Source organism: Notolabrus celidotus, chromosome 5 (assembly GCF_009762535.1).
Source record: "Notolabrus celidotus isolate fNotCel1 chromosome 5, fNotCel1.pri, whole genome shotgun sequence".
In the NCBI taxonomy this organism is placed as follows: Eukaryota; Metazoa; Chordata; class Actinopteri; order Labriformes; family Labridae; genus Notolabrus; species Notolabrus celidotus.
The window spans coordinates 26,290,004-26,312,016 of NC_048276.1; the positions used below are offsets into that span (position 1 = coordinate 26,290,004).

General features: G+C 38.0%; 1 protein-coding gene across 5 annotated transcripts in view; it reads left to right on the forward strand.

Moving 5' to 3' along the window:
• ntm (neurotrimin) overlaps positions 1-22,013 on the forward strand; it is a 645,049-nt gene that overhangs the window by 598,995 nt on the left and 24,041 nt on the right. For all 5 annotated transcript variants that reach the window (XM_034684314.1, XM_034684311.1, XM_034684313.1 and 2 more), the window contains one exon: positions 18,778-18,903. In XM_034684314.1, coding sequence (XP_034540205.1) covers positions 18,778-18,903 — 126 coding nt within the window. The remainder of the gene's footprint in view (positions 1-18,777; positions 18,904-22,013) is intronic.

Sequence of the window (22,013 nt, forward strand, 5' to 3'; positions counted from 1 at the left end):
TGAATTCACCAAAGTCCAACATTATTTGGTAAAGGACAAGTTCATTTTCTTTTAAACATGGGAAAAGCAATAAAAAAACAATGTGCTTGACCCCTCAACACCAAACAGAACTGAAGAGAAATGTTCAAATAAATAACTAGAAAAAAAAACAGTGGCTTGTAAACCCACAGGCTACACAAACACAAAGGTGGGACTCACACATCTGAAAGCACCCTGAATCATTTAAAAGGACAAAAACATGACTTCCTACCATCACAACACCCCAAATGAACCCAACAGCCAACAATTAAAAATAAATACAACATGTTTTTACTTTACTCCTAGAAACCCCAAAGAAAAAATCAATCGTTCAAAACACTGCTGAGAAAAACTTTCATTTCAGTTGAGCTCATCGGATACACTGCAAACTGCAGACTCGGTGTACTGATGTATTTTACAGCAAGTAACTTTTGTACTTATCCCTAGTTATCCGATGCAATCTCATTTCTGTTTCACACACAACACGCCTATAAAAAATAAACTATGAGGAGTGTACCAGAAATTGGAAAAGGTCAGTCTAATTACGTCCACTAATGTATCCACACCACAGAAATCCTTTCAGACTATTCCCTTCATACAGCCCCACATTTGTAGCTCACTGGTAGACCCAGTTCTAATTCAAAGTTTATCAAAAGCCTTAGTAATATTTTATTCTACTGAAATTCTGACATTATTGCAGCTTTAATGTCAATTCCTTTGACAGCTTCATTAAAATAAATGATGTCAATCACTGCTGTTTTCAGGACTAAGAGGGAGATCCATTTTTGGTTTGTTTTTGTGAGTCAGTGAAGACATTCTGCGTGGACTGCACACTGAAATAATGAGAGAGATGTTTGTCCAGTGCATCTATGGATACTTTCATCCCAGCAGCAGTGCACACATTAATCCTGCAGGCAAAAAATCAAGGCAGTGTCCACACTGCTCTGTTTGTCACAATGGTATAGTAAACAATGAGGCAGTGCTGATATGCAATATTCAATCAATACCTGCAGGAAACTACTCTTAAAGTTTACTGCCCTCTGAGAGGTCAGTGGTCAGAATCAGACAGGAAGCTGATAAGGCTTTATTCTTTGCACACAACCCAAGTTTGCGTCTTGTTAAAGGGGGATTTGAGCTCATATTTGAACTCCTCATCCAGCTGAAACATTAGTGGACACCGGACAAGCAGTGAGACTGATACCTCTGTTCAGTGCAAAACTCCTAACAGAGTTATCTGTAGGTACCTGTCGGTGTAAATACAAAAGCTGCTGAGCTGGCTGATGCTGTTATACTGTTTCAGTCAGGACCACAGCGCCAGAGACCAAGACAAGACTGAGACCAGAGTGTACTGAAACCAAGACTAGACCGAGACATTTGGTGAAGGGTGAGATCGAGACCATCAATGAATGAAAAAACCTCATGAGACTGAAATAAAAGCGTTCTCTTTTTTCAATTTAAGTTTGCTTTTGAATAGAAATGACATCAACAAACAAGGTCTCTGCACTTTAGTCGTCAAAACACCATAATGCATAAGATAAATTAATTAATTAATTTTTAAAACGCATAAATAAAGCCTAAATTGGTTGGAATGTGTAAAATGCTGCCTTCCCAGCAAGCAGCTTTTGTCTTAAATTTCTTGAAATTAGTCTTTATTCAAGAAACTACATTTTCCTTCATCTCTTGGCAGCTACATACTTTGACTTTTATTGTACTTTTTTTCTCTCTTTTTAAACGATACATGCTTATTTACAATTTTTATACATTGAAATATGATATTTATTGGGATTATTCAGTTGATGAGTGTAATGGTATTTTAGACAAGAAATGAGAAGAACGCATTCTCAGATTAGAGTTATTGCGGTGTCTTATGCACACAAAAGATCTTTGTTAAAAGAGACACAACAAAACATGATGCAAACTAGCTTAGCACTTCAAAGCCAAGTACATTAAAAGTTGGCAAGTATATCCTTCTATATAAAATATGTGGCCTGTGCATGGGTAATATTTCATCTCTCTGTATCAGGGAGTTTAAGAAGACGTCTGACACAACGCTAGCTTTGCTAACATAATTTACAGTTAACGTTAGCTTACCTGTCTGCAGCTTTCAAGGTTTAATGTAGTCTCAGCCGCTTCTGTGAGCTGTTCACTGCAGATTTTGCACACTGCCGAGTTTTATAGTTTGCATGTAGATTTACAGATAAGCTCCTGATGGTTTTGGAAAACCAGTTTAACTACAGAGGAGTTTGTTGACATCTCCCCACCCAGGCGTGCACACGGCCTCTCCTCCTGTTATCTCCATCCACTCCTGCTTGTGTGCAGCGTGTGTGCCACTCACTTAGACTGCAATACATGGAAGGTTCAACCATAACAAGGAGGAGAAATATCAAATTATGAATGAGTTGAAGTTATGGGGGGATTTACAAATGGGCGTTTTCCGTGTTTTACGAGACCAAGATCTTTAAAAAGTGGTCTTCAGACCGGTCTCGAGACCAACACAGATGTTGAGTACTGCAACACCACACAGTGTCACAATGCAAGCTTTTGTTACATGAATCCTCATGAAGAATTGACAGAGACCTTGTGCTGTAACATTTTCTGTTTGACAGTAAATGAAATGTGTGCGTCAGTGGAATATGTTTACAGCGGGTGACTGAAGCTCTTTGTGAGGGAGAGCTTTGTGTTCCTGTTCATGTTGTCAGCCCTGATCCTAGACATGCTTGCAAAGCCCTGCAGGAGTTTATTTAGTGAAAACTGAACACTGTGACGAGTTGACCTCATCCTCAACAGAGTGTTTTGATAAAATATAGATATGAGAATTACTTGAAGAGGAAAACTGTAAGTGCCAGTGCTTCTGTTATTCAAAAGTTGGAGTGTGTTGTCTGATAGCAGATAAGATTACTTTCGAAATGTCTTTGGTCGATACTAACGTACTTGGTCTGCATGGTCAAAGCACTGTATAGTTTACCTGTGGAGTTTGAAGTTGTATTAAATTGTCAGAAGTGATGAGCAGGCTGAAGTTTAGCTGTGAGTTCATTTAATTTGCTTGAAAATGTTAACATCTGATGAAACATAGTTTGACAGTTTCACCTTCTGTGGATTCATTTTCTCTTTAGCTTTTTCATTTGTAAAGCTCACTTCATCCTCACCACATGTGAGGGTTTGTGTGTGTAATCTAAAGAGAGGCAGTACTGCACATTCACACATGACAGTCTATAACAAATATTTCATCACCACAGACGAAAAAGAAATAATCATTTGCACCACCATACTCTAATGTTTGATAATCCACCAGAAGCTCCCAGTGTTGTTAAAGACCAAGGGTAAATATGAAACATAAATTAGCTTATATATAAATAACAAGGACTAAATGTGTCCAAAATCCAATTAAAACATCAGATTACTCATTTTCTATTGAATAACTGTCATTGACACAACTGCATTGTATGACATGTGGGTCTTGTTTTCAGGTTGATGTTGATGAAAAGAACATTTATGAAATAAGATATAAGATAAAGATTTTTTCCTCTACCACACTTGCCTTGTTTTTCAGTAGAGGGAAAGACTCAGAGGGTTGGTTTTGTTGTTGTTTTTTGGCAATAGTTGTTGTAATACCTGCTAGGGATCCTGGTCAGCTCGGCCTCTTTGTTGGAAAACCAGCCAGAGAACCAGAATGCAAGCTAAGCCATCAACCTCAGCTTCAACACATAATTTTGGTAATTTTAAGAAACCCCAACCAAAGCATTATTTTCTTTGTTTGAGTCTGCTCGATTTTGGAATTCTTCAGCGGTTTAATATTTGGCCTATGATGTACAAGTTTCTGATATTTACTAAATTTTGAAGCAAACAATAGTTTAAAAGGATTCCACTTTATTCACAATGTTTTTTAATCAGCATTTTCAGCAGTAGCTGCTGAAGATGTTTGCACCCATACTGCTTGTACTGAATAAATCTGAGACTCAACCTTTTGTTGCTGTTGTTTCACAAACAGAGTTTCAGCCTTGGCCTCTTGCACTGCCGCTAAATGAAGCAGCACTGGCACGATCGCATTATGCTTTTGTCATTCATGAAGGGTAAACGAGGATTAAGCAGAAATAAATTATTCATAGATTTTTGTCTTACAAACAAGTCTGATGTGACTAAAACAAGTTGAAGCACCGGTGACACTCTATTCATACGCTCTAAGTTGATTATCCTGAGATGTCAAAAAAGAGATGCGTCCTTGTTTCTTTGAAATGGAAATGACAAAAAGCTGGGAGAGATCTGTCAGTGACAAAAATAAAAGAAAGGCGGAAAACTGCTTTTATTCAAGAAAACTGAATAAGTCTGAGGCATCAAGGATAATCACTGCAGTCTTATACAGCCATCATTTTTGTTCCCCGATAACCTGCAACATCTAGAGATGTTTCTGGAAGACTTTTTGTTATAAGTCAGAATTAGCTTCTGTTTAATTCATTGTTATTCAAACTTAGAAATTGATTAAGCAATTAACAAAGAACACACGTGTTGAACTAGGCTCTAAAAATGTGTCTAACATTAAAAATCATTTAATTTATTAGTGAATGAATCCTCAAAGTATAATACTGCTTTCCCTGCAGATAGCCTCTGTTTGTTTTGCAAGTTGAACTTTGTCTGATAGTCCAATTCAAACACTGGATGCATCAATGGTGGCTCCTAATGGAGCAATTCCTCTGAGATGGTTCAAGCAAGCAACTTGAGCTGCACTGATTTTAAATTAGACATGCAACACTTTCTCGATTACTTCATGAATGTACGCTCCCAAGTTGGCAGTCTATTTAAGATTTAAAATTACCGTTCACTCCCCCGACTCTGCTGCTGCTGTCCTGCACCTGTGGTTAAACTTTCAGCCCCACCTCCTCCCCAGCATCCACCAGCAGGCTCCAACATTATCTGAACACTCCTCATGGATGGTAAGAGCCAAGATGCATAAAACAATGTTCTGCTGGTGCAGTAAAGTTTCAACCAATGTAACATGAGTTGTTTGAGTGAACTGTATTTATCTCCTGTCTCCACACTGGCCATTATTCAAGCAGCTTAGTGTGTATTTAAACCAAGCAGTAGCCTCCAATAGTACAAACTGAGACCACTGTATGAGTGCAAATAATTGTAGTACCAAGCTTCTACTGGCTCAGAGCCCCAAGCAGAGTCAATTGTAGTGTTTTTTTTATATATTTTGTCCCATGCCTCATATAGAAAATGGGGCACCGTGCACCTCCAAATATCAAGGAGGAACTTATGAACAACTTCATGTTTATTAATAATCAATCTCTTTATCAAAGTTAGTGAATCCTCCGTCGGGGGTCTGTTCAACTCCAGACAGAATGACACAAACAAAATACTTGGCATTTTATGTGAATGTGTATTACAAATAAATAACAATCAGTGAGTAGATGAGCAATGATAATGGGGAAAAGCATAGTGAAGAATGGAAACAATGATAATAAAGCTAATGTTAAATGACTTGGAGGTAACAGAATGAATGATGGTGAGATGATATGAGATGCTTGAGTGAAACTACAAAAGGGGTTCGATTTGAATTGTGCAGTAAGCATTAATTTGGAAATTATTTGCGATGGCAGCGCTCCATTAGACATCAACACTTTATCACAGCTATCTCACTTTAATCATTCTTTCGTTGGGAAACACCCAGAAAGCTTCCTCTGAGGGTCTAGACTCACAGCTTGAGGCCAGTGACATCAAAAATAAGTCACTGCCCAGTTTTCTGCCGTTGTCACATTAGCATTAGTCTTGTTACATGGACAATGTTTCTTCATTCTGACAGCCAAATTCCACCGATCCGTCATGGCACCGTATCTGATAGGTTTCTTTTCTAGTCAATCTGTTAACTCCCACTGGATCCACTCCGTTGTGTTCCAGCTGCATCTCTTAGCCGGCAGGTTGGAACGCAACGGATCAGATACGCAAGACTTCTATTTTTGACGGATGCCGTAGTATGACGCATCAACACGCACAGAGCGGATGGAGCGGGACAAGAAGTCAGGCACCAAAACATAATTAAAACATCCGGTTGATTTTCAGAATAAAACACTCCGTGTTATCATTAGATCGTTTTTAACTTAACTATGACAACAAAATGTCATTTTGAGGCTTGGAGTCATCAAGAACAACATTGATCAGGAAGCGGAGCAGTATAATACTTGATTCAGTGATTGCCGTGGAAAACCTCAGTCACATGACTCCAGCTGTCCGGTGGTCCTGCTCTGTGCTGCGTTCCGAAAACGCAACCGTTGAGTGTTGACGGACGGGGGGAGCATGGAGCCAGACCGCAGCGGGTCAAAGACTGACCGGACACAGATCTGGTGGAAGTCGAAAACATTACCAGTTCAAGTTATTACATGGCGTATGATTTAATCAGGTCTGGAGTCTACATGCACCTACAAATGTAATCTGAACAGCTGTGGCATACGCACGAGATGTTATTCAGCCTCACTTCTTACTCTGGTCCAGGCTTAAGTACACTTTGCAGTATGATCAGCTCTCCGTCCTGATGATGGCTATCCACTGTCTCTTTTGTGGAGTAGTTACAGCTCTTATTCAAGCAACAGCTTTATATCAACCAACCCGTACTCCTACTGACTGTAAGGAGGAGGAGGACACAAGCTCACAAAAGCTTTTGTGGTACCGCTACCTGGCGACACATAACCTAACTCTTGTCGCCCCCTCCCAAGACAAAAGCTGTTGATGAAAAAATATACATAATGTTTGTGCATGTGAAGAAAGAACACAACCAAAAGAAAATCAGAAACACTGTTTTCATGAGATTTTAATTTAATTGATTTAAAACTTGATTTAACAAACAAAATTTGTTAAGATTGAGGTTTTTCATATGAAGTATTTTAATTCGGTTTGGGCTTTTATACTGATCATAATCTGAATATGCTCCTTGACACTAACTGCTTTTGAAACATTATTAAAATCAAACAGATTGGTTTAACTATTAATTAAATTCAAAATAACCTTTTGATGTGATACAACACAATATATTTCTAAATTAACATGAATTTATCTTCAAAAGCACACAAAGGTAATAATCTCTTAGTTATAAAAGTAGCATAATTAAATCAAGCTAGTCATGAATGCTTGATTTGATCTAAAACAAGAAAATAACTTTCAAACCAAATCTACAGAATCTTAATCTTACTGGTATGTTTTAACTCTTTTATAAAACATGATTTTAACTTGAGTTAAGATTGTAAACAGTGGCGGCTGGTGGAGTTTTCTCCAGGGGGGGCTATAACTCCAAAATAGTACATGTTTGCTTGCTTTTTGGTAAATGTCTAGGGTATCACACCAGTGTATTTACATACACGAAAACAGCAAAAGCAACATTGTAATGTCATGTACTGTTCTAACTTTTGTTCATAAATTTTGCTCTTCTTTCCTTGAGAGAAATAAATTTCTCAATGACTCTATGGTTAAAGTCCGGGATGCTTTTGACAAGTTTCTTCTCCATAGAGAGCATGGCCAATGCATTGAGACAATCCTGTGACATTGTGTTCCTGAGGAAGGTCTTGATTCTCTGCAGTGTTGAGAAGCACCTCTCAGATTCAGCAAGATTCATTTGATTGTCTTGCTGCATCACCTGTAATAGATAAGTGACCATGGTGATGGTGTCTCGTGACTGTAGTATTCATGCTGACACTGGTGCAGTAGGCTAAATAGCTACAGTAGATCATTGATTAATAAGATTTGTGTTTACCATTTGTATAAGCTGTGTAAGCTAATCATTGTCTCAGTACTTATTTAAAGAGGTGTAGATATTATTCATGTATCACCAATTAATGTGTGTGTAGTAATGATATTACATGCTCGCCAGCAGAGGGCGCTGTTACACTGTGTATAATGCTTGTTAACAAATAATCTGTCAAATAATAGCATTACTATTCCTGCCAGTTTAACTTTTCTGAAAAGTTCTTTAAATCAGTAATACCTGTCTTAATCCATGCTGGGTCAGATCCTGATGTTTGGAAAAGGAGGCAGGGAAAGCAGACTAACGCATTAGCATCACTGCATGTAGTTAGCCTTGTTGCTAAACCAGGTCCTGGAAAAAGACCGGGTGTATTGTCTCCCTCTGTCTTTGGACTGATGATTAATGTTGATGTTCGGCTGATCAGGTCCGCGCTCTTTCACGTGGAGCTTCTCCTGATATGTTCTCCTCTCAAAAGGTGATGTTTTGAGTGACTTCACTGAGTTATTTACTTTCTCTCCCTCCATTTTGCGTCTCTGTCCGATCGTCTCCTACTCCCACGGCTCGAGCTGTCAATCAGCCGCGCTTGATGACAGACGGCTGTGACGTCGGCCCCATGACAGGAGGGTGGTGGTATGTAAATCAAGCTGCATTCAGCTCTGGGCGCAGGGAAGGTGCGCCCCGACATGGCCCTATCTCTTGTATTGAAGAGGAGCTACTGCGCATGTACAACTTTTAACGAGAGTCTATGGCCAAAGATTTCTGCGCCCCGGAGGAAAACCGGGGAAAACCAGTCTATGGGGAAAACCCATGGGGAACATACGTCACCAATCAGACAACACAGATGAACGAAACAGCTTTGCTAATAATTATTTAACTATACAATATTAATCTTGCTCATTTTAAAATATATATACATACAGTTCAGAATATTATTTTATTATTTAATTTTTTTGTTTTTTTTGTTTAGTTTTTTTGTTTTTTAATGTCTTGTGGTGGGTGGTGGGGCGGCACCCTAGCGCCCCTATTGGCCAGCCGCCACTGATTGTAAATACACAATTCTAGCACAAAATGCAAACTTTTTCCCTGATGGTGGAAGGAATAACACTAAGGGCCCGATCTACTAAAGGTTTGCGTGTATAAAAACACGTGCAAACTTGATAGCGCGCGCAAAGCTGATGTACTAACCGGGAGCAAATGGGATTGCGTCTTTCAAATGAGCAAAATAGCACTCGCAAATCATTCATGAATATGCAGAATACATGTAGATCATCAGAACGCGCAAAATACTGGGAGGAGGAGATGCAAATGTAATCATTTAGCACACGCAATGTGATCTATCAAACCTGAAGCAGATAGCGCACGCTGTATTTGCGTCTATATTTAGCACGTTTGAAAGGCAGGTGCAAACTGGCACAGCGTTACGCACACATGGCTGCGGTCACTGTAAAGCTCATCATAACATCGCTTTACAACATGCCCGCAAAAGCTGGGCTTACAAGCATTACTACATTTTTTAGTCAATCAAACCAAGAGAACAAAATAATAATAATAATAATAAAACAACACAAATTCAAAGCAGTTCAGCACCACGGATAGCGACCGCATCATTCTGACACCCACTTTAACTTTTTCATATAATGAGGGCACAGTAGGTCACTGTATCAACAGCTATAAAGTTTAGTCAAATTGGCACAGCGTCACACATGTTCACATACAAACAAAAAAACAATATGAACTAGGCCTACTCACCACTGTTTGGACGAGCCTTAAGCTCCGCGGACTTGTCCACGATGCACTATATGTCCATTTTCTTTGATCTGTCATTCTCAATAAATAACATGACATGTCCACTCTAATCTATTCTGTCCCATCGTGCTCATCAAGGGTTTTTTAGTTAGTTTTAAATTGGAGAATGATTGCTGCACCAGGCAGCTCTGCGTAACTCCTCATCTCGTGCTTGCAGCAGTGTGTTGGGTTGAATTGACTCAAATATGTTCACAGTTCCATTTAAGCTGGTGAATCTTTGGGACAGTTGCTGGATGATGATATCAGGCATTAAAAATGATCACCCGAAAGTTGCTCCCTGGGACAGTGAGGCGACTGTCTTCATCCAAGTGACACCTAACTTTTCTAGAGCAAGAGTGGCACACTAAGCCTCATCAAATCGCTCTCTAAACTCCATCAAAACACTGATTGCATTTTGAAGCAGAGTAAATCAGCTTTAAGGCTACATCGATGTTCCACACAGTTTACCTTTTAGACATACACTGCCATTCAAAAGTTTGGGGTCACTTAGAAATGTCCTTATTTTTGAAAGAAAAGCACTGTTTTTTTCAATGAAGATAACATTAGATTAATCAGAAATACACTCTATACATTGTTAATGCTGTAAATGACTATTCTAGCTGCAAACGTCTGTTTTTTAATGGAATATCTACAAAGGTGTATAGAGGCTCATTTCCAGCAACCATCACTCCAGTGTTCTAATGGTACATTGTGTTTGCTAATCGCGTTAGAAAGCTAATGGATGATTAGAAGCATCTTGAAAACCCTTGTGCAGTTACGTTAGCACAGCTGAAAAAGTTTTTGCTGGTTAGAGAAGCTATAAAACTGGCCTTTCTTTGAGCTAGTTGAGTATCTGGAGCATCACATTTGTGGGTTCGATTATACTCTCAGAATGGCCAGAAAAAGAGAACTTTCATATGAAACTCCACAGTCTATTCTTGTTCTTAGAAATGAAGGCTATTCCATGCGAGAAATTTCCAAGAAACTGAACATTTCCTACAACGATGTGTACTACTCCCTTCAGAGAACAGCACAAACAGGCTCTAACCAGAGTAGAAAGAGAAGTGGGTGGCCCTGGTGCACAACTGAACAATAAGACAAGTACAGTAGAGTCTCTAGTTTGAGAAATAGACACCTGACAGGTCCTGAACTGGCAGCTTTATTAAATGGTACCCGCAAAACGCCAGTGTCAACGTCTACAGTGAAGAGGTGACTCCGGGATGCTGGCCTTCTAGGCAGAGTGGCAAAGAAAAGGCCATATCTGAGACTGGCCAATAAAAGGAAACGATTAATATGGACAAAAGAACACTGACATTGGACAGAGGAAGATTGGAAAAAAGTGTTATGGACAAACAAATCGAAGTTTCAGGTGTTTGGATCACACAGAAGAAGATTAGTGAGATGCAGAACAAGTGAAAAGATGTTGGAAGAGTGCCTGACGCAATCTGTTAAGCATGGTGGAGGTAATGTGATGGTCTGAGGCTGCTTTGGTGCAGGTAAAGTGGAAGATTTGTAAAAGATAAAAGGGATTTTGAATAATGAAGGCTATTACTCAATTTTGCAATGCCATGCCATACCCTGTGGACAGCGCTTGATTGGAGCCAATTTCCTCCTACAACAGGACAATGACCCAAAGCACACTTCCAGATTATGCAAGAACTATTTAGGGAAGAAGCAGGCAGCTGGTATTCTGTCTGTAATGGAGTGGACAGTGCAGTCACCAGATCTCAACCCCATTGAGCTGTTGTGGGAGCAGCTTCACCGTATGGTACGCAAGAAGTGCCCATCAAGCCAATCCAACTTGTGGGAGGTGCTTCAGGAAGTGTGCAATGAAATGTCTTCAGATTCCCTCAACAACTTAACAGCTAGAATGCCAAAGGTCTGCAATGCTGTAATTGCTGCAAAGGGAGCATTCTTTGATGAAAGCAAAGTTTGAAGGACAAAATTATTATTTCAACTAAAAATCATCATTTCTAACATTCTCAATGTCTTGACTATATTTTCTTTTCATTTTGCAACTCATTTGATACATAAAAGTGTGAGTTTTAATGAAAAACACAAAATTGTCTGGGTGACCCCAAACTTTTGAACGGTAGTGTAACACAAAGCAGAAAGGTGGCATCACATGCTGAAATTAAAGTAAGGACGTAACTACCAGGGTTCTGGTAGAAAGTGAGCACATAATTTCATTTTGCCTAGATTTCCCTTCATTGCTTTGCTGCTGGAGTTTAATTGCCTGTGATTAAATTTCTGCCCCTGCTCTTTGTGATTGTGCTTTTTAAGGATGTACATAAAGTGCTTGTTAGGATTGTGATGTGAACAGCTGGCTACTGCGATATTTCACCACTTTGAGATGTGCCACCTGCTTAGTCTATGTCCCCAGGTATCCCAGCATGCATTGTGCACCCAATCAAATGCTGATAGCAAATTCCCCTGACAGCTGTTTGCATGATGTTATTGTAACTTAGATTTCCGTTACTGTTGACACATAACCTCGTCCATGTGATTTAATTTTTTTAATAAGCCATTCTCCTCTGCAGGTCTTCATGTTGACCAAATTCCAATTTCACCCTAAAAACACACCAACATGCCATTAGTTACCTTGAGACAAGCATGAATAAACAGAAACCCTCACTATATATGTTGTATTTGTTTATATATATGAAGTGTTTTTACATTTAAGCAAAATCAGCGAATCCACATTATTTCATATTCAACAAACAACGCAACTAGATGCTTCCACTGACATATATTTTTTCCCTTCAATGTCCATCCTTATGTTGTTCACATTTAACTCTACAGTCATATTCTATAAGACACACATTTTTTTAAGAGTTATGGAAAACTCCCAATACAAAGTCTAGAGTACATAAGGGCCCTGATGTTGCTTTCACTGCCTGACATCAAACACACGGCAGGGATATACCTCGCGTGTGTGTGTCTGTTGATGTGAATGTTGGGATTTTGCCATTAAAAGTATTGTCACCACATGGTCATGATTTCTTGGCAGGGAGGCAGGATGCTATGACGAATCTGACTTTCACACTTTGAGAGGCCTGCAATCAACAGAAAACGTGATGTCTTACATAAGACTTTGTGTTGCCCCAGGTACCCTGAATTATAGCTAACTGGTATATCTTAAGTTATACTTGTTTATGCAGCTTCAGCCTAACCTGTGATTTGAGGTGGATTCATTATTAACAGCAAAATGTTCTTATGGCCCGCATGGTTGGATCCTATTAAAAAGGCAGTGGTAAAAATGTTTTAAAAAGCAACAACAATTTGAGCTTCTAACACTCAATTCCCTGCATTCTGGTGAATATTCATGCAAAATTGATTTTTAAAAAAAAGAATGCTACTTTGTGCATGAAGCTCATGTATTTGATCTGATTTTTTTTCCTTGTCTTTCTTTGAAAGTGTGCGAAAAGCTTACAAGTGCTGGATATTAAACAGAACATTTAAAAAAAGGGAAAAAAGTAGTGTTGGAGAACATTAATATATCAAACTTATCTGGTATTACACAAACATCAGACTAAGAGACGATCACAATACAAAAACATAAAAATCAAACAAAAAGAAGAATTGACTATTAAAGAAGGGTGAAAACTATTACTGAAAACATATTAATAAGAAGTAAAAGTGAGATAAAGAGTATGAGATAGGGACTGGAGAAGACTTTTCTCATTGGTGTTTATCTTGCGTCCCAATGCTGAAAGATCTGTAATCTAAAAACAGTAACATATTGCTGACCCACAGACGAATGATGACCTGAACGACTGTCAGGAAGTGAGTCACCAAATCTACTAAAGACCCCATATGACTTTCGCACATCATGACTGTTTAGAGGGTTATATTTTCTGGCTCCTTCCCCAGTCTGGTCAGAGTTGAAGAAGATTTTCGAAGGAGTCCAGTTGCCTTTTTGGATCAAGCTTTGAATTACCATGACCTGGGTGACTGAGTACCTTCACAGACAAGTAATGTAGTCTAGCATATGTACATAATCCAATGACGGAATAATGTTGACTGAATCAACACATACTTTTAACTACAAACCTACAAACCTTGCATAAAAACAAAACATAATCAGGTCAAGTCACCAGTATATTGCACTTCATCTTGTCTATTTAATGAAAGGACACCAATACGACGGCATTTTAATGTTTTGTCCACAACAAAGTTACCCCAGAGGACACTTCTGTGGCATTTTTACATGGGTACACTGGAGGGGGGATGCTCCAAGGGGAGTGGGGGGGTGTTCCCATTGTAAGTACACCACTGTGTCATAGACTAACATACAACATTCAACTTTTGGGGGATATTTATGCTGATCAAAGTCTCCATCCGTTGACATTCAAACACACACCAAACTGCGTCTTGTCTCACTTAAAAATAGCAAGAAAGAGCAAGAAACTGGGGAATTTGACACATTCGTCATTAGCATACTAGGAGAAGGTAAATGAGGACATTCCTCCAGTTACATAATGAATTTAAAATACAGTGAAGGAATTATTCATATTGTTACACTGTTACTATTTGAATATTAATTGGTTCAAATAAACTAACAATATAATTATCTGGATGAATATAATATTTAAATCTACAACTGCTAGTAAGATAGTGTTAATTCCTAAAGTTTTTGAGAAACTGCACAATTAAGTAGATATTATTTCCTCTGTTGATATTTTGCATGATTTCTCTTAACACAAAAAGACTATGTGTTTGAGGTAACCTGCGACACAGTGTCAGCTTGCAAAAGAAATGAACACCAGAGGATGAGTGGCTAAAAAAGAAGATAAAAATAAGTTCAAGGTTTTTTTTTATTATGTGTTTGTTTTTCTGTGAAATAGCATTTCTAATTTAGTGGAGCTTTCTGTGTATCCAATAAGTAACTAGGTCAATAAAGGTCAATTTAGGAAGCAGGAAATTTAAAAAAAAAAACTATTCCAACACTTTCTTTTGTGCTCTGTTTCGATGTGTTAAAGGGGACAAACAGTATTTTATTTGTATATGTTTGGTGGGTTATCAAACTAGTTTGAGTTTGAGTTGGGGTTTTTTATTAGATAATTCAGTTCATTGCTTCAGTCAGCAGCCGGACCTTCAAGATAACAATACACCCGGCAGGCAAATACACCAAACAAATTTCATCCCAAAAAGTTTTTGGTATTTCCACTTTCATATTTGTTATTATTTTATACGTTTCCAACAAGACAGTGTTTCGTATACATCATATTTAGTGATAGTTTATAGATTATGTTGCAGCCAAAAGAAACATGTCTCTGAAGTTTCTTGTAACGAGTGGAACAATCTCAAAAGTTTTTGAACAAATCAATTACAAAAAAACAAGAAAAAAGTTTTTTTTTAAAAAGGCCAAGGTTAAAAAATAAATGAAATACTGTGAAATGTATGTGGGTGAAATAAGAAGAGAAAGGTTAAAAGATTAACCATATTTTTTTTTTCAGTCACTTCAGACTTCATTATGTTGTACTGTACAGAGCATTTGAATCCCTGTTGACTGTCCTTGCAAAAGATGTAGGTGCTTTCTTTCTGGATTTTGTCGCTCTTTGATCCTATTATTAGAGCAATTCAGGTATTCCTTTGTGTGGTCTTTTAAAACAAAGGCTGTTATCCATGTATGCAAGTCTTCACGTCTGAATGTAACCTCCTCTGTTCACCTTGGAGCAGCACTCTCAGTGGAGTTTATAATACTTTTTGTGAACAAAGTGCTTTTTATTACAGATCTGTTCTTTGCTTGTTCGAGACAATGCTCTCTGCACTCCTTTTAAACTGTTCTATAAAGTTTAGAACTGAAATAGATTTTTTTTCCCTTTTCCTCAGTGCTGGATTTCATGTGTGCAATGCTTTGGAAAATACTTCTCTTTTTGGCTCAGATGCTAAAATGATGAACCCCGAAATGAAGCAGTTTTTTTTCCCCCATGGAAACATATTTTTGGTTACTGAATGTTCCCAACTTGTAACCCCCTTTCTGTACACTGACACTGTCACTCTCATATAGTGAGAATGGTTTGTTCTCAGAGGACCTCAGTCCATTTAGAGGACTGCTTTTGCAGCCCACAAGACTGGTACCCATTAAATAATTTGGCTGTTAAGAGACCTAAACTAAACTGTATGATACATGTGTGTCTCCAACTTTGAACTATGCCACAGGGGTGGGGTGTAAAAGACTCAAAAAAAAATGTAGATGTTATACAAAATAGAACTATTAGGTGTTTTCTGGGGGTTCATAGATTTGCTCCAACCCCAGTATTGTTGCTGTATTGTTAACTCTGTGAAAGATAAGCTGTTGTTGAAATATGAAGTAAAATAGTTTGAAAATGTTGAAAAAAAAATCAAGCAGAATTTCATCCTTGAATTATATAACGTCTTTTTTTTATCGAGAAGCAAAATATCTTTGATTGCACAGTTAAGATCTGGTATTCTTCCTCTGGCCATTGAGGTTGGTCGATTCAAAAATATCCCACAAGAAAACAGACTCTGTGAGTTGTGTGATTCGAATGAAGTTCTTTTGCACTGTACAAACTATGATTACCTCAGAGAGATATTGTTTCAAGAAATTGCCTGTTAAAAGCCTGAAATATTGTGTTGGACAGATGTGCAAAAACTAGAATAGTTGTTTAATTCTGATGTGTTTAAACTCCCTAATTTTGTCTCAAAAGCCTGGAAATGAAGACAAGATAGTCTTTTTAAGTAATATTCATTTTTATTTTTATTTTTAATTCTGTTGTAATTTTCTTGCTCAGTTTCCTTACAATGAATGATTATGTTGGGCACTCTGACCCTGGACTGCACAAATGTATGGTGTCTTGTGAGCCCATGCGGGCTGGGCATATTATTGTATATGACACAATTATAAAATAAAAACTTCAAATTCAAACTTCAACCATTTACATTAACGCAGCTCTTAGAGCACAAACACAATACATCTTCCATTTTGAGCATGTTTGTCAGTTGTTGGATGTCAGAATAACAGTCATGCCCTCTGAATCATTTTTCATCCCCACATGACCTTTGGTTGAAAAAGACGCTTACATACGTTACTTTGCGGTAGAGTCAGTCTATCCCAGAGATTCCCGCCCTTTGTATGGATGTTATTATCACTTGGAAGAACATACATTACTGTCTCTGTTTGTTTGATGCAAAGCTCTGTAACAAAAAGCTTCATTTTCCAGAGGGGATTAAAAATTGCTCTCACAAAGCAGAGTGAATTAAATATGACAGTAACTCCATTTCCATAAACATAATTTCCCTTTATTGATTTGCGTGCTGCAGAAGATAATATTGAGTTTACACGCTTTAAAACAAATCTGTTTTGTTCATATCTTTGGGTGCTTGAGTGAAGTGCCTGCATTATTCAATAGAAGCTGCTTTGTCTTTGTCAGTGAGAGAGGAGCAAGGATTGTTTCAGAAATTAATGTTTGGCACTTTTTTTCTTGACAAATAACTGCATTGCTAAATTGTGAGTAATTCCACCTCTTCACATTACAAACACTAGCAACCAATTCTTCACATTTAATGGGGCATGGACATTTTAATGTGTGCAGCAGAATGCCAAAACAGAGCTAGTTTTGCTGCAAACCTTTGCCCAGAGGAACAAGCTCCTGAAACTCTTTAGCTAGCTCTCCATCAGCTCTGTTACACGTGAGCAGCACACTGAAGGTGTTGGCCGTGTTTACACCTGAACACTTCCCAGAGGGCACTGATGTAGAAACAGATACCAAGAGAGCAGCTCCTACAAATGGAATCCCTTTTATGTTTATTGTTTTCTCTGAGTAAGTTGTAAAGCAGAGGTGCCATTTTATTTCAGCATGTTATCTGAAATATAATCTGTTTTTAACGGAAGGATAAAAAGTTTATTTTTCCTGGAATAACTGAAATATTCCTACAACTTATTATTCAACAACTGGAATCACATGCTCAGCAAATGTGGAATATGCAACATCACTAGGGTAAGGTTGAATAGTCAGCATGCTCTGCAAGAGATGATGAGTTATCTTGCCTGCAGTCTAATTTATAAAATTTGACCATTTCTACAGACTTATGTAAACATCCCTCCTTCCCTATCAAGTAGGTTAAAACTGCAGATTAAACTCAAAATATGTTGAATCTTACACTTTTCGTATCAATATTGTTTACATTATGATCTGGTCTGAATGAAAACAATGTGTCCTGAGTTGATCTTTAGTTTAGTTTTTTCCTTGTGTTTCATGCCTTGTTTCCTCCTTGTCTGGGTTCTCTATTAGTGTTTTAGTCTAGTCTTTTGTGTTTCCTGTTTTATTTTGTAGTTCTTGATCCCTGTGTTTCTAGTTTAGTTTTAATTCCTGCCCTTGTGTTTTCTTCCTTTTTTGATTGCACTCATTAGTTTCACCTGTGTCCACACCTGTGTTAATTACTCTGTGTAGTTAGTTTCTCTGTCTCCCCTGTCCTGTGTTGGAGCATTGTAATTCTTCCTTGTGTTCACCGTGTTTCTCTATCCTCGTGTATCTTTGTTTCCAGTGTTTTCCTTCGGCTTTTTTTTTAAGAATTTTTAGAATGTTTTACAGAAAGCTTCATATATTTGGACTTTTGTTGATTAAACACAACCAGAAAATGTAAAAACTCAAAACTAATCAAGTGTTTTTGTCTTTTTACGAATAAAAAAGTCTCAGTGGAATTAATACACACCACATTCACCTGACAAATCCAAAATAATCAGCAGTTTACCTTGAAATCTGCCCTCCATTAATACAGATCTTGATAGGGAGCCAGTGACTACATTTCTGTCTCTATGAATAGTTTGCAAAACAATGCAAACAACCACTGTTACAATGCTGTTCGATTGGAATTTGGATTGATAATTTTTCATTGAAAATATGACATCAGAATCAGGAACATCTTCTCTGATATGCTTTTTGTGACAAACTGTCACGACTTGCATGTCGTAAATGTCATCTGAAACATTTTAAGGTTCATTTACATATTGAAATAACTTATGTTTGTAATTATGTTTTGTAAAATACTCATTTCGGAACAAGCCTTTGGACTTAGCTGATAATTGTCTGCTAAACTCATTGAAACATGTTGGTCACAAAGGCTTCTGTCTTCAAATTGTAGCAGAAAAAGAAATTCTGAATAATTGTTTTCATGTGATTTTTTTTTTCACAGCCATTGAACTGAGTGGGATTCAGTAGAGTTCTTCTTTTCTCTTCACCCTTTTTATCAATTTACACATTTTTCATTTGCTTTCACAGTTCCACCGAAAATCATCAACCTGTCGAGAAATATCATCGTAAATGAAGGCGCCAACGTCACCCTGATGTGCCAGGCCAGCGGTAAACCAGAGCCGTCAATCAGCTGGAAACTCATCTCCTCTTCAGGTAGCTGCTTTGTCTGTTAATAAGTGCATCAACTGCTGCTTCCTCTCCCTCACCTTCCTCCTCCCTGTCACTCTCCTCTCACCCCTCTGTCTCTATCACCTCATCTTTGACTTTGTGTGACCCCCCTGTGGATTTCTCGCTTCACTTATTACCCATCATTACGTGTTCCCACATCATCATTACAACGTAATTGTTCACAGGAAAATAAACTGACCCTGTTGTTATTGGACTAATTAATTAGGATAATAAGATGGATGTAAATGTTGTGGAGGCCATTTGAATGACGGGATTAATGCAGAGAATATTAGCACAGTGTGGAGCATTATGAATACATACAAGCATGCTACTGCAAGCAGTCTCAAAACCAGGTTAGGTGCTTCATACATCCTTAATGATAATAATTTTGTCTCTATTATTATACATTATTCGAATAATCGTAGAATAGATGCTAATGATTATCAAATAGTATTTTGGATTGAAATGCCCATCCCTAATTCTAAGTATATATTGTGCAGGAGGTGTAAAGATTGTAAGCTCTCACTGCTGACACATTTTTCTTGAAACTAGGAACTTCTTTTTTGAAACCATGATCCATAATCATCCTCTGTCATTGTAATATATTGTTATGAACATAATGTCTAAGTTTTAATAAGTTTTATTACTTGTCCGGTATTTTATTTTAATTGGATACTATTATGCTTGCATAATTTGCTTCATTATAAATTAATATGGCAACTCAATCACATGAAAAGTTTTACTGCAGCTATTCAGCTGTTACACTTTGCAGTTGTGTAGTCCACAAATGATTTTTGTCTGCCTTTTTTCAGCTGCAGGAGTTACATTCAGCTTGTTGATGATCCAGTCTTGGTGTGCTGCTTTGGTTAACAGAGTTTGGCTCTGTAAACTGCTTCACTACACAGACAGTCACAAACAGGGGCATCACAGTCAGTGCTGCATATACAGTTGTGCTCATAAGTTTACATACCCTGGCATAATTTATGGTTTCTTGTGTAGTTTCTGTTGTCATTATGATATAAAAAGAGTAATCACAGTTGTTTGATAAAAATGTTGCTTCACCCAACCACTAACCATGAGTGAAAAAAAAAATTCTCCTAACATTCATATTCTCTGAAAAATGGTCAAAGAAATCACAAATTCTGCCAGGGTATGTAAACTTTTGAGCACAACTGTATGTGTGCTACCTATAGTATGAGTAGCAAAGCATTTACCATTCAGTGGCTAATGAAACTCTCAATTAACAGCTGAATTACAGAGATTTGAGATACATCTCAGTCAGACAACTCACATTGTACTGATTTGAAATGTTTTAATGTGCTGCAGCAGCTGAGCATTGTGTTTCGCATTAAGGCTCAAGCCTCATCACTCCATGTAGATTTATTATACATGCAGAAAATTGAAGAATGTTGAGACAATATCTTGAAAATAAAAACAGTCCATTGAACCCCAAAGCTTGAGCCCTCATGATGCCGGGGAGGTCCATCATCCATGTTGTGGTGCTGACAGTGTGAGTGTAGGTCTGAAGCAGGGCAGCAGTGGCAGAGCAGAGCGAGTGACAGGAAGTCTTGCAGCTTAAATTGGAAGGATTCACTGGTCAGGCGATTGTGAGATGACGCTTGTCAAGTGTGAATCTAGTGCAGCGTGAGCTGCTGCCTGAGCTTGCCTGAGCTTGCAGGCATTGCTCTATGTATGCTGTTATGATGAGTCAGGCTAATAATAATTATGTAATCACCCAGAACCACACAGACTTGAGAAACTGTCTCAACAAAAATGACTCTTTTTTTAAATATTCCATTTTTCTATATGATTATGCTGAGCCCACTCTCACAGACACAGACAAACTCGACGGGTCATAGAGTTTGAAGTGTCAGGTCTCTGTCAGTCTCAGCACAGACTGGGACACAGCTGAGGTGTTGTTTGGATTGGAGTATTATGTTGTTCACTTGTTTTGCCAATCTGTGATTTTGCTCCCTAGAGCTCAGTAGGTGATTCAAGGTGGGGCATGAGGGGATGCTAACCCCTTGTCTTGTTAGCAAATGACCAGGATGCCTTCTTGTCACTTCCTCCATGGATTGTGCAGGAGCAGAAGGGTTATTTGCTTGAATATGCCAGACTTGTCTTCCAGATTCATCGATCTTTTATCTGACTGAGGTTTGTGCCAGTAAGAATCTCTCGCCTCGCCAAAGCTCTGAGATATCAGAGGTCTTACTGTTCTGTGTACTTATACACCCATGGTGCTGTCCGTGGTGCTGAAGAAGCAGACTGAACCGTTATTCTTAGTCTCAGTCAGTTTTCTCTTGTATCTATTACATTCTCAAATCTCTTCTGAATCAGGGCTGTGGGAAATGAAGCAGGAAGTAAAGTTCTCGAAGGTGCCAAGCTGCAAAAATTAACAACCGCCAGAGTACCAACGAGCCTTTTCCGAATGACTCATCTTTTCTGTTGGCTCTAGCAGAAGTAGCCATGGAGATATTTTACTTGTGTCTGCAGAAAACCTTTGCATTACGATGACCCTCAGGAGTTCTACAAACAAATTACCAAAGTAAAATTCAATTTATATTTTAAACATCTGTTTAATCCAAAATTTTGAATTAATTGTGTTAGGTTCGATGAAAACTTAGGGAAACAGTAAGGCAGGTGAGGAGATCCAAAGCATACTGATAAAGGCCAAGATAGGGAAAGTGAACATCCATTTAAAAATTGTAGCAACTTAAAAGACCTAAGATCAAAGTCCAGAAGGAAGCAGGCAGTGATAAAGTAAATACGAAAGCTTTAAGAGTAAACTGTTACAGAAACAAAATTACCTTAGATTAGATTTATTACCTAGCTGTAGATTTTTTTTTTACTATTTTTTTATCCACAGTGATCAAGGGGATATGTCTGATGTAGTAACTGCTTGCTGTAGTATTGTCGCAATTAGGTTCCAAATATTTTGATGAAAATTTGAGCTGCTGAAAAAACACTGTAAGACAGAGGTGCATGGTAAAATATATGAGTTACTAAAGATGTTTGAATAAGCAGTTTCAGGTGTTTCCATATCCAGCTGCAAGAGCTTCTTTGTTGACAATAAACGTCTTTATTTATTCAGAATT